This window comes from Gopherus flavomarginatus, chromosome 13 (assembly GCF_025201925.1).
Source record: "Gopherus flavomarginatus isolate rGopFla2 chromosome 13, rGopFla2.mat.asm, whole genome shotgun sequence".
Lineage (NCBI taxonomy): Eukaryota > Metazoa > Chordata > Testudines > Testudinidae > Gopherus > Gopherus flavomarginatus.
The window spans coordinates 28,534,712-28,548,492 of NC_066629.1; the positions used below are offsets into that span (position 1 = coordinate 28,534,712).

A 13,781-nucleotide genomic window follows, 5' to 3' on the forward strand; every position below is an offset into this window, starting at 1 on the left:
ATACAAAGGGGTCTGAGGAAGGTTACTTAGTGGATAAGAAGCTGGTCCTGATATAGGAGGCACTGTGCAAGTCAGCACATGGAAATAAACACAGGAAGTAGTTGAGAGATGCTCAAAGACCCTTGGCCATCAACTTTCAACTGAGCTCTGGAAAATTACTATACAGGACAGCCCAGTCTGGTATGGCGGCCCCAGGTGCCGATCACAATCACCACTTATGAAAGGGATCATTACTGAGCAAAGCAAAGTGCTCCCTTCCAAAGGAAATTAATGCATTTCTGCCTCCTACAAGCAAGCAACCCAGGGACTCCTGCATGTCAGTGCTCTGCACAGTTAACTAGTCCAGTCTCCCAAAAAAAAATAATTCAGTTCAAGGTCTATTTATAGTAGAGTCTTGTAAAAAAAACGCCTTCTTCCGGCATTGTGGAAAGTTCATACTAAACATATGCACTATGTAGTGTAATTGTAGCATATTGGTCCCAAGATATTAGAGAGACAAGGTGGGTGAGGTAATCTTTTATTGGACTCTTGTCTCTCTCACCAACAGAAGTTGGTCCAATAAAATATATTTATCTGACCCACCTTGTCTCTCCACTATGTATTGTGGCATTTATCATTTTCTTGCCATAATGAACTTGTGCAGTAAACCTAGTTTTTCAATTAAAAAACAACAGGCAAGTAGGACATGCTTTAATGCTAAAAATGGATAATTTACATACAATGACTTGAAAAGCTCATTTAAAATAAGTTACAGTACAAAAGAATATCTGTCTGCACAGATGGGACACAGCCCCTTACTTACTGTAGTTTCTCTGTGCTGAAACAAGTTTTACAGCAAAAAAAATTAAAATATCAAACTTGTCTATAACTAAGCAGCTGTTTGACTAGTATAAAAATGCTCATGCACATCATCTAGATACTTCCCATGAGTCTTGGTCCTATAAGTTGTTCCATGTGAGCAGACTCCTGCACCCAACCAGAAACCTGTTGAAGTAAATGGGTCTCCTCTCTATTGAAGGGGTCTGCCCAAGCAGAACAGCTGGCAGGATCAGGGCCTTGAAATTGACATGCAGAATTAGACAATTATGTTTGCAGAAGAGGAAGTAGAGAAACTATGAAACACAGAATGAAGGAATACTGCTCTAAAAATTGCTACTAAAATGGGTAGCTGATTACAGATGGTATGTTGGACTATAGGATATGGGTTTCCACAGCACAGCAGTGTCTGATAATTCAATTTAATCTGCAGCCAGTTCATTTGAAGATTCAAAATAGTAACAGCACAGATTCCATAGCTGTGACTTGCACTAGATTCTCTAAATGATTTTGGGCCTTGGAGGACAGAAACAAATTTTGGGTCAAGTGAAATTTGGAGAGTTTGGATAAACTGGGTTTACCTATATTAATGTCTTGTGTCCAATGTTTTGTTTTTAGTTTGAAGTGAGACTGGACACTGTACAAATATGCTCCTTCCCCAACTGCTCCAATCTTTCTTTTATTGAAGTCAATGGGAGCTTTGCAGGACTGCTTTGGAATGTTCCTTCTTGGAATCCTGCTGTAATTGTATGTGGATCCCAGTTCCAATTTAGAGTTTTTCAATGAGGGCATATGTGTCTGCACCTGAAAGGGTATAAGATCTGAGAGAAGAACAGCAGCTACAGCAGGAAGAAGCTGTTGGCAATTAATTTCTGTATTAGTTGCTGCTCCTTATACACAGTCCAGTGCCACAGCATTGTGCTGCACACAAGCATACTTATACTGCAACAAAATGTTATCATTCAGTCACTTAGGGGTGTATGTTAAACTCCTCTTTTATCCAAATAATTACTCATTGTCATGATATGGGGGCACCTACTCCATTGTGTCAAAAACCAGAACAACTGTGTTGAGGACAGGCTGGTTTGCAGTTTCCCTAGGCTTACATTGTGGTAGTTATACTGTCATAGCTTCTGAATGTCCACAAAACAAATTTATGAATGATACCCATGATAAGAAAAGAAAACAAACGAACTGAGATAATATAGTAAGCATTTCACAGGCAGGGCCATAAAAACAAAAATACTTGTTAAACAAACAAGCTCATATTTTGAGTTATTGCCAATTAAATACAGAAAGAGCTCTGAGGTATTGATTTGTGTCCTTTATTTTAAATTGAGATTTGCAGCAGCACTGAATCTGATGTGCTCACCACATATTTAGTAAGAAGGTGTGCTACTAGTAACCTGGAGCAGTAATTAGCATTGAGACAAATTCCTTGTGCAGAATTTGCTTATCTAAAAGGAAGCTACTTGCCTCACTGAGAGGTATCAGTGCTGCTTTGGACCTCCCAGAATCTTGATACAATGGAACTAAGCCATTGAACTTTGATATGAAATAAAACTGTACTGTGATTAGGCACAGCTGGTAGTGTTTATTTAGGAGAAACTCTAGGCAGGAACAGAAGTGACCGTTGCAAGCCAAAGTTGAAGGGCATCTGCAAACTGTGCCTAGGTCCTGGGAAACAACAGGGGGTGCTGAAGGTCACGACTGAGATGAAGCAATAGAAATGGGCGGGGGGCAGGTCTGAATCAGCAAAGGGAAGTCAGGATTTTGGTGCATCAGTAGAATAGGAATGGGCAGAGACCACCATAGAATCTGCCCACACTGCAGCTGATAATAGGCAGGCTTCTCAGTCTGTCACTTTCAGACACACTAAGTCACCTAAAATGTCAAACAGAAGTCAAACTGAAAAATGCATCCGCTTCTAAACACAATTCCAGCCAAAGAAATGGCACACGGTCCAAACCTGGAACACTTTCCACGTTGCGTAACAACGGGATCAAAACCCCGTTCTCGCATTAAGCTGTCCCTGTGTTCAAACCGTCTCATCATTCTTCTGTTTAGAAAGATTTAAAGAGCTTCTCTGAGAGAGAAAAAATAGTGCAAACCAAAGGTAAGAATTAAAGCAAGAACCAATAAGAGTGTGGCAAGCACAGACAGTTTGCAATGGGAATGGGTTAACCATTGCCCATTTTCATTCAGAGTGGCTATCATTCTTCCCCCCTCCCTTTTCTGTTCTACAAATATGGTGGGGGGCGAGGGGGTTGTTTTATAAGGGAGGGAGGAAAAACAGTAAAAAACAGTTCAAAAAAATTAAAGGCATTTTTTCCACAGTTCTTCCACAGGCCAAGACGAGAATTTTGAAAAAATCTGTTCCTGAATCTTTGAATTTCTTATAGTCCTCTTGGGATTTTGTTTCTTCAACAGAGTGAATCAAATGAAATTCTGCAAACGACGTATATTTCTCCAAATGGCTACATCTGGACTGAAGACCAAAGACAACTTCTCTGTTGATAGGCCAAATTTCCCCTGCATTGTTTCAATGGAAGGAAATAAGATCTCACACTTATTTTAATCTCACCATCTTGCCGTGGCACAAATGTTAAGGTGAACAGGGATACCACAGTTGCAGCATCAGACATCTGTAATTCAGCTTTGTTCTAACATCCGAAATCACAAGATTAGCCACCTGCTTCTGAAACTTCTGCAGGGGAGAAGCTACGGGAAGGAAAAAAGACAACATATTACTACAACATTCTTGGGCCTTAAAATAGTGAAGGCAGATGACAATATCAAGAAGTGGGAAGGTAAAATGATGTATGAATGCACTAGCAGAGCCTATTAGTAGCAGCAGGAATGTTCTTCCTGTTATGGCCTTAAAACAAGGAAGGCAAAGTGAATCTAAAAGCATAGATGAAAATGGCACTCTTATTTATCCACAAAACAGCTACATACTGGGTAGCAACTGTTCAAGCTTCCTTACCAATGAGCATCAACCCTGACCGGGAGAAACCTCCTGTAGAGGTGAGAGGGAAGTTCTGTCTCCATGGCCCATTCAATCCTTGCTCTGTCTCTGAGGCTGCCAATGAGGAAGCCATTCAGTACTAACGGTGACTACGGCAGTAGCAGTTTTTATAATGTGGATACCATGACCTGTCTGCTAGGAACTTACCTGAGACTTACCCACTCATTTCACACAGGTCATGGAACAGCCACATAAAAAAACCCTCTTCAAAACCTGCAGCGGGTCAGAAAGCTGTTGGAAAGCACCTACCTGCACTGTATGTACTCTTTAGTCAGAGAGCCTTAATCTTCTAACGGGACAGCTACCTTCTCTTCTGTACTCTTCAGCTTCTCCTTTTCTGTTCTAGAAAAGCCAAAAGCAGCCATCAGACCCCCTGCCCAGCTGCCCTGGGTTCTGAATCACAAGGAGGTAATAAGAAGAGATTCTAGAAATACATTTGCCTTGGAAAAACATGAAGTTTGGTTGGTTGATTTGTTTGTTTTTAAAACAATCTTTAGTTTTTGCATTTGAAAAAAATAAAAACTATTAATTAAATTTTAGTGAAGTGACAGCAGGAGCCCCACTGCCCAGGGCATTTCATTTTAAGCACAGAAAAATATGGATTTTTATATTTTTTTTAAATAGGAGAATTCCGGGGTTTTTATCACTGAAAACTAGACTCCCTGCCAATAAGCCTGTTAAGTGGAAGGTCCACAGACAGCTCCTGGGGTCTGCACTAGGGCAGAAGGGAAAATCTATCATTTGGATTTTAATTGGATGTGACCCCTTTCCCAGAGGTATCCCTGCATAGGTGACACTCATCCCTCAGTCCCACTGTCAGCACAGCAGCCCTCTTGATGTATCTTTGACCCATTTGCACTCTGCTAAACACCAGCTTGTGTTTGGCTGGAAAAGAAAATACCAGTCGTAGCACTACATGACCCACCCAGAGGGATGGAGGTGAATAGCGGGGATGCAGTCAACAACTCCTGGAGATACAAAACAACACTAATCTCCACTGGTGCCCCAAATTTGTTCCTAACACATCTGCCCAGGTGCCCCAGCTGGCTAGCCAGCCGGGGAGTGCACAGGGTACATTAACTCTATATACTAGAAGACATGGTTTCCTGTAGGCTCCTTTATTTGCATAGCAAGTTCATTACATTAGTTGGTTACATGTGTTTAGGCTACAGCATAGCTGTATGTTCCTGTAAATTGCACAGTAGCTCAGTCACAACTGGTTAGACATGGTCCCAATCACTGCCCCACTTTCACCATCTAAACCTTTTGGACAATGGCTCCATTGTGATAAAGTCTTTTAATGCCACTACCCGTAACATTGTCTGTTCTGCATTCAGCCTTCACTCTGGTCCTCCTGCAAACTGCTCACTAAACCCCAAACACATCACCCAGCTGCAATGCCTTTAACTACAGAAACAATGAGGAATACTTGTGGCACCTTAGAGATTAACAAATGTATTTGGGCATAAGCTTTCATGGGCTAAAACCCACTTCTTCAGATGCATGGAGTGAAAAATACAGTAAGCAGAATACATATTATAGCACATGAAAAGGACTCCTCATTGTTTTTGCTGATACAGATGAACACGCCTCCCACTCTGAGGCCTTGGCTACACTGGTGCTTTACAGCGCTGCAATTTTCTCCCTCAGGGGTGTGAAAAAAACACACCCCTGTGTGCAGCAAGTTACAGCGCTGTAAAGCACCAGTGTAAACAGTGCCCCAGAGCTGTAAGCTAATCCCCTCGGGGAGGTGGAGTACCTGCAGCGCAGGGAGAGCTCTCTCCCAGCGCTGGTGCTGTGACCACAATCGCACTTCAAAGTGCTGCCGCAGGAGTGCTCCCGTGGCAGCGCTTTGGAGTTTCGAGTGTAGCCAAGCCCTGAAACCTTTAACTACAGAATATCTTGATAGCCATGAGACAAGCAAATGCTGTGGCCACCAGCTCATTTTCACAGCATTCTGAAACTGACCCTTCCTACCAACCTGTAGCTGTTCTGTTCTAAGCAGGGGCGGCTCCAGGCCCCAGCACACCAAGCACGTGCTTGGAGGCGGCATGCCGCGGGGGGTGCTCTGCCGGTTGCCGGGAGGGTGGCAGGCGGCTCCGGTGGACCTCTCGCAGGCTGGACCACCGAAGCTGCGGGACCAGCGGACCCTCCGCAGGCACGCCTGCAGGAGGTCCACTGAAGCCACCTGCCGCCCTCCTGGTGACGGCAGAGCACCCCCCGCGGCATGCCGCCCTGCTTGGGGCGGTGAAATGTCTAGAGTCGCCCCTAGTTCTAAGTCGCTGTAAAGCTTTCCTGCTCCCTTCTAGCAAACAAGCTAGTTAAATTCATTCAGAGCTGTAGTTACACTTGATCAGAAAGTAATGAGTATTTGATGTACCCCTTGGTTTAGCAAATAGAAGCTAGTGTTTCTCCTAATCACACAGGACATATCCTCTGCATCAGCCACTACTCAATGGCGCTGTGCTTATCCTTAGAACACACAGAGCAAGCTTCCCCCACACAGAAACCTCCACAGCTGGCTTCTATCCTGACTTGATGGACCCCCTCCAGGGGTAAGAGGAGCTCATTTACTCTGTGAGCTCCCTGGTGTGACTACCAACAAAGGGGTCCATTATTGCCGGCTGATGGTAGGTTTTGCACTAGAGACTCTTGGCTGCCCCATGCTAGGCACCGGCCAGACCCCTATGAAGATACTTTGAAGTTTCCCAGAAGCCCCTGTCCTTACAGTTCTGTCTCCACCATCTCAGTGCTCTTCTCTTGCCCTCGTCTGTTCTGATAGTGTCGCCAGACAACTACCATTATCACCACAATGATCATCAGAGCACAGGCAGACCCTATGACCAGAGCCAGGATGTGGATTTCCGAGAAATGCACTGCACAGAAGAGAAACAGGTGAAAGAGAGGGGGGTTTGGTTGGGAGGGGACTTAACAGAGGGCTGGGAGTCGGGAACTCCCGAGTTCAGTCCTTCCTCACCCACATCCCTTATCGCATTAATTTACTTTCCTGGTACCTCTCCCTGGTAATCCCTTTCCCTTCGTGCATTCCCCCATACATGGGGGGAGATCATCCACTTGTGCAGTTCCCTGTACAGCTATCTTCATATTGACCACGACAGTGCCCCAGGCCACGTACCTTGCTGCACAACACGGAGCTGGATTTCGCCAATCGTGCCATCAACATCTGGCGGGTTCTTCACCTGGCAAGTGAACGTCCCATTGTCAGTGGGATTCAAGTTCCAGACGACGATGGAAGCATCATTCCGGTCAATGTTCCCATCCCAAGTAACTCGCTCTTTAAACCGCCCACTGGTTGGGGGATAGGGTTCGTCATGGTAGTAGAGCACCTAGAGGGTCATAGAGGAAGCTTCATCGTTACTGTGCAGCGTGAGGCGGCGCCTGCCCTGTGGAGGAGGAACCTGCCTGTCTGGAATTGTGCTCAAGCCCATTCTGCAAGTGCTCAAAGCAGGACAGGGATCCCGGTGTCTCCATCTCAGGCTGAGGAGCAAGAGAGGCAGCATGGATGGAAAGCAGCCACGCAAAGGAGCCTAGACAAGCATGGTGGGCAGGGCCAGCTCCAGGCACCAGCCCAGCAAGCAGGTGCTTGGGGCAGCCATGGGGAAGGAGCGACTCGTCTGGATCTTCAGCGGCAAGTCCCTCACTCCCTCTTGGAGTGAAGAACCCGCCGCCGAAGACTGAAGCGGTGGTGGCAGAGTACCCACAGATCACGGCTTTTTGGGGGAGGGGGGCAGGGGGAAGGTTGGGGAGGCAAAAACTCTTGAACCAGCCCTGATGGTGGGATGGGACTGAGGGGACACGTCCCCCTTAAATTCTCCCTCCCCTGTTGATATCTCCTTCACCGTGGCTGCAGATGCCCTGCACCCTGACCCCATTTTCTCACCTCTGAAAGCAGATGCAACTTCACATCCACCAGGGGCCTGTAGGGAGCCAGCAAGGCCCCAAGGTAGCACAGGCTGGAGAAGGTGTGTGGCTCAGGCAGGCAGGAGCTGTGCTGCGTCAGTCGCTCCCAGCAGAGCTCAGAGACCATCTGACCCCTGGGGGGGGGATCCCTCCTGGGGCACACCAGGTTCAGGCTGGCCCTCTCCTGACACCAGTGCTGAAGCTGTGTTACGTGCATTGAACCATGGCCCTTCCTGATGTACTTCCCCTCCCACTGTGGGCCAGGCAAAGTCACAAGCCAGACCTGTGACTTTGGCAGGGACACAGGACCAAATCAGGCTGCGATGTGAGCAGGTGCAGCTGCACTTGGCCCCCGGCGTTTAACCATACACGCCGGAAGGACCTAAAAATGGTTCCTCCAGCCAGGTTAGATGGCCAGCAAAGATAGGACCTGAAACCAAAATTCACCGCAGAGGGGGTTAGTCACAGTCACCTACCCCACATGCCTCTGCTAATCTGTAGTCCCCACCCACACTCACACCCTCTATTGTTAGTTACACTCCCATTGCAGCAAATTCTATGCATGGGGAGAGGCTTGTTTGAGCAATACCTTATCGCTCAACTGGAGCATAAAGGTCCCACTTACAGACTCAGGAGAGTTCGTTCCCTGGGGCTGGAAGTTCCAGGTCACCGTCACTCTCTGGCTAACAGGGCTGGAGCTGGAAAAGGTGCATTTTAAGCGCACATTGGTCCCATTCAGAGCCTCCACTTCCCTGGAAGTGTGAACGTCCACAGCTGCCACAGGCCAGAGTGCTGCAGGGAAAACAGGGGATGGACATTTAAAAAAGCAGCTACAGTCTAGAAGATAGCGCCTCACTCTTTCTGGTCCACACTCAGGGCTTTTGTCATGGGGGGGAGGTATTTTTAGCAATTTGAGTTTTATGTAGATGTCCAAAAATTGGGGGGGAGGGGTTTCAGGGCTCTCTTAGTGTGTATATACTATAACGAGTAATCTTTGTAATGTTCCCTAGTGCACTTTAATTTAATACAGTTAAACAGCACTACATTAAAGCACACTAGGAAACCTTTAGTGTGCCCTGGCAGGATCTAATGATGTGCAACACATTAATGTTCTTTAGAAAGCACACCTGTGTAGAGTGCACTACCCTACTGTGTAGACGAGCCCTCACATAAGAACGGCTGTACTGGGTCAGACCAAAGGGCCACCCTGCTCAGGGCCAGTGCAAGGACGTTTCGCTCCCCAGGCGAAACTTCTGCCTTGCGTCCCCCCCACCTCCTCCAGCCCTGCAGCAGCTCCCCCCTTCCCCTTCCACCCTGAGGCACCCCCACCGCCGCGGCAGCTCCCCCCCTGCCCTGAGGCTTCCTCTCCCCCGGGAGCCGTGAAGCACCTCCCTACCCCAGCTCACCTCTGCTCCGCATCCTCCCCGAGCATGCTGCCCCGCTCTAATTCTCCTCCCAGGCTTGCGGTACCAAACAGCTGATTGGTGCTGCAAGCCTGGGAGGCAGGAAAAGTGGAGCAGCGACCACAGGCTAGGGGAGGAACCGCTGTAAAAAAAATTGGGGGCACCACTTTGTGGCAGCCCCAAATCTTGGCACCCTAGGCAACCGCCTAGTTCGCCTTAGTGGTAGTACCGGCCCTGATCCTGCCCAGTATCCTGTGTACCAACTGTGACCAATGCCAGGCGTCCCAGAGGAAGTGAACCTAACAGGTAATGATCAAGTGATCTCTCTCCTGCCATCCAGCTCCACCATCTGACAAAGAGAGGCTAGGGACCATTCCTTACCCATCCTGGCTAATAGCCATTAATGGACTTAACCTCCATTAATTTATCTAGTTCTCTTTTAAACCCTATTACAGTGCCAGCCTTCACAATCTCCTCAGCCAAGGAGTTCCACAGGTTGACTGTGCGCTACATGAAGAAGAACTTCCTTTTATTTGTTTTAAACCTGCTGCCCATTAATACAAGTAACAAGTAATACAAGTAGATACAAGTAACCACCCCTAGATACAGGTAACCATTTCCAGTGTGTTTCCATGTTTGTGAATAAACACCAAATTCATTCTGTGTGTGTCAGGGGTCTTTCATCAAAGTTTATCAGTTAAAACCAAAAACCAGAAGCCTTATCCACTCAGTCTGGGCTAGTGCCTGCCCTATTAGCTCCTGCTAATAAATTACACCAAGAATCGCAAGGGATAGATTTAATTGACAATGATCTTGCATGTATGGAACCTGAAGGATCCCAAAGTGTTTCACAGACTTAATCAGCTGATACACAAACACTGCACAAGGATGACTTCAGGGTGGACGTGTTCCCTCTGTCCTTGGGTAGGGCTTAGCGGCACTTCTCTACGGGAATGCAGGAGAGCTTGATCCAGACATGGCTTTGGGCCCCGAGTGCTTTGTACTGAAGAAGCATGGGCTGCTGTAGTTGAGAGCACTGGAAATGGTCCCTTTTTCCACATTTATAGACAACAGTGCTTGCCCAGCAGTGCCTAAAGTCAGAGAGACTTCTGTGTGTGCATAGCATCTGTTTGCAGAGCAGCAATATACAGCACTGCAATTCCATGACAGACATTTTAAAAGAAGGTCTACAGAAGAATTCTTCCATTGACCTTGCTACTGCATCTCAAGGGGATGGTGTCAGTATAGTGACAGAAAACCTCTTCCGTTGCTGTAGCAACTGTCCGCACTACAGCAGCTGTGCCACTGTAATGTTTGTGGTGTAGACACAGCCTCACTATGTCTACACTACATGAACTACCGCCCCACAGCTACAGCACTGCAGCGACATTGTAGGAGGCACCTCCTACAATGACAGGAGGGTTTTCCATCATTCTAGGATATCCACCTCTCCAGGCAGCGGTAGCTAAGTCAACAGAAGAATTCTTCTGCTTACCTAAGAACATAAGAAAGGCCATATTGGATCCAACCAATGGTCCATTTAACCTACTATCTGGTCTTCCAACAGTGGCCAGTGTCAGATGCTTCAAAGGGAATGAACAGAACAGAGCAATTATTAAGTGATCCAATCCCTGTTGTTCAGTCTCAGCTTTTAGCACTCAGAGGCTTAGGGACACCTGGAGTGTGGGACCGTGACCCTGACCATCTTGGCTAGTAGCCATCGATAAAATGATCCTCATTGATATTATGTAATTCTTCTTTGAACTCAGTTATATTTTTGGCCTTCACAACATCCCACAGCAAGGAGTTCCACAGGTTGACTGCGCATTGTGTGAATTAGTACTTCCTTATGTTTGTTTTCAGCCTGCTGCCTATTCATTTCATAGCATGACCGCATGTTCTTGTGTTATGTGAAGGGGTAAAGAACACTTTCCTATTCACTTTCTCCACCCCATTCATGACCTAGCCACATCTACAGCAGGGTTAGGTCTGTATTGCACAGTGCTCAGAGATGTGAATTTTTCTGTAGCCTGGAGCACTGGAGCTATGCTGACCTAACCTTTAAGCGTAGACCAGGCCCAAGTGACATTACTTCTAATTTACGCCAGTGTGATATCAGAATCTAATCAAGCTAGTTGCTAGAATCAAGCTAAAAGGGTTAAGCTATGTCAATAGAGGTGTTAAGGGAGATTTCACTTGAGTTAGCGCAATAGGTTTAGCTGAACTGAAAAAGCAAAAAACCACCATTTTTGGCCCATGGAGAGAGGACTTTCGTGACTGGTCACTCAAACACCTCCTGCATATTGCAGGCCGTGAATCTCGCCCACCCACTCCTGTAATAGACCCCTTTCATAAATACACCTCCCTGACAGCACGGTGACACCAATAAAACCAATCAGGAAACTCCGAGTTAAGGCTGACATCAACCCCCTCGCCTCCAATGTATCCCATCACTTGGGCACACAGCACAGGGGGAAATGTGAGAGAACTGTGGGGACATTGTTACTCCCATCTTAATTCATGTAGTGCCAACACTATGCTCTGCCCTGCACAGGGTACAAAGAAAGTCAGTCCCTGCCCCAGAGAACACAAAGGACAGATCCTGAGCAGGCAGGACACGGTGCTGCCAACTCTGGAAATGTTATTTCAAGGCTCATTATACATTTTGTTTTGTTTTCTGGAAAAGGCCCAACTGTTGGAATCAGGTTATTACCTGAAAATCTCGGCTTTCATTGACAAAAAAAGTTTCCAGCCCTTGTGGTTTCACAGAGAAGCCTGACAAACACGATCCCTTCTGCCTCAGCACCAGAAGGCAGGTAAAAGCACCCCAAACTTCTGATCTTTACATCTCATGGTTCTCCCCGAGGCCTGACATGCATGTGGTTGGCAATGCTGTGACATGCTGGGGAAACCAGAAGTCCAGGGTAGGGGGATGGGGGGTGAGTTTGCTTTACATCTTTATGTAACAATTATACACTCTTGTTATGGGCACCTTGGAAGAAGAGGGTTTGAGTGAGGGCAGACAGTGGCTTGTGAGGAGGAATAGAGACTCCTCCCCCCAAAGTGGGCAGCATGGGAAAATGCCCAGAGATGGGAGATGGGCGAGACTAGAGCTGAGGGAAAGAGGTGTTACTCATCCGGAATACCCATACAGTACAACACGGCGGGCTTCACACAGCAACTGCCTTTACCTGCAGCTGATCACCCAGACTCACCTTGCCTTATGGGCTTATTTCCTGTTACCCTCTATGCTACCATATTCGGCAGTATCTAGTGAGGCTCTGAAATATCAAGCATGTAATTCAAAACCCTGGAATCTGTGCTCTTGGCATCCTCCTCACTCAATTGCCTAAAAAATCCCATGCCATTTCACAGCGATGTTCATCTTCTTGAAATCAGGACCTCATTCAAAAGAAGGAACACCTCAAATATTTGTTCATGGTTTTGCATTTGAAAATCTCTTTTTGGCAAAGATCAGCTTTCACATCAAAGTGAAAACCACCATTTTGAAAAAACACCTTAGTACAAACTTTGTCTGTAAGTGTAAATGTTTTTCACAACAGATCACAGAAAAGCCTGTGTGCATGCACGCATGCTGGAAGTGAAGTGACAGAAGCAATGTAAGACCACATGGGGTCTATGGACCAAATTCTGGATCTCTTATGCGAATGTAAACCCTGTAAAATTCCACTGAAGTCAGGGTATGTATTCCAGATTTACATTGCTGCAGTGGATCTGAAACCTGACCTGCCTCTTTAATCCTCTTTTTAACAAAAGTGGTGAAAGCAGGCCAATTCAAAGAGTAAAGTCCTCTCTCCTGGCTGGAGCAGGGACTGAGAGGCCAGAGGAGAGGAAAGAGCATGTAACCCAATCTCAGAATGCTCAGGCCTCCGTCTCTAGCTGGAACACACCTGAATCTGTTTGTCCAGGACCTGTGTCCATATGCACAGTCACTCCATGTAGCTCTCAGCAAAATCAGCCCCAAAAGACACTCAGCCCCGGAAAGAAATGCCAGAATTCTACAGGCACTGGCTTTAGGAGGGAGGGAACCGGAACAACAGGAAGGTAAAGCAAAGGAGGCAGCTGAGGCCAAGGGGGAAAATGCCCGCATAATTCCTTACCTAGGAGCTGTCCTCCAAGGAAGAGCACAGCCCCCATCCAGCTGGGGCCATGCACAGGGGGAGGCAAGTCCATAGTCCAGAGACTGAGCAGGGACATAAGAGAACTTCTCCAAACCGGGGGAGAAGGGAGCTCCCAGGAGTCCTACAGCCAGACACGCCACTAGCGAGAACTCCTTGTCCTGCCCTTCCCTCCCTGCCAGGGCAGGCTCTCAACACGGGGTGCTGCTCCTGCCTGAGTCACTCTCAGAGTGGACCCAGCCTGGGAACTAAAAGTGGAGCCACCACACCTCTGTGCACAAACCAGGCGGATTTTCCTTTCCCCTCTGTGTAGCAATCATCACTCCGCCCAGCTTCCCTCCTCCTCCCACTGGAAACCAGCCCTCTATTTTTTTTTTTGGTTGTTGTTTTGTTTATTTTGTTTTTTTAGGCAGATTGCTCCTAGAAGAAAGTCTGGCCCGGGATATTTACATACAGCATAGAGCAGGAGAGCGT

General features: G+C 47.0%; 1 protein-coding gene across 1 annotated transcript; it reads right to left on the reverse strand.

The window, feature by feature from the left end:
• Positions 1-612: 612 nt before the first annotated feature.
• LOC127033856 (myelin protein zero-like protein 2) lies at positions 613-13,566 on the reverse strand. Its single transcript, XM_050922145.1, has 6 exons — positions 13,290-13,566; positions 8,391-8,557; positions 6,981-7,191; positions 6,573-6,720; positions 4,094-4,186; positions 613-3,537 (listed from the first exon to the last, which is right to left on the reverse strand). Exons 1-5 carry the CDS (start codon positions 13,384-13,386, stop codon positions 4,126-4,128), a joined length of 684 nt encoding a protein of 227 aa, XP_050778102.1. The 5' UTR covers positions 13,387-13,566; the 3' UTR covers positions 613-3,537; positions 4,094-4,125.
• Between the last annotated feature and the right edge of the window lie 215 nt (positions 13,567-13,781).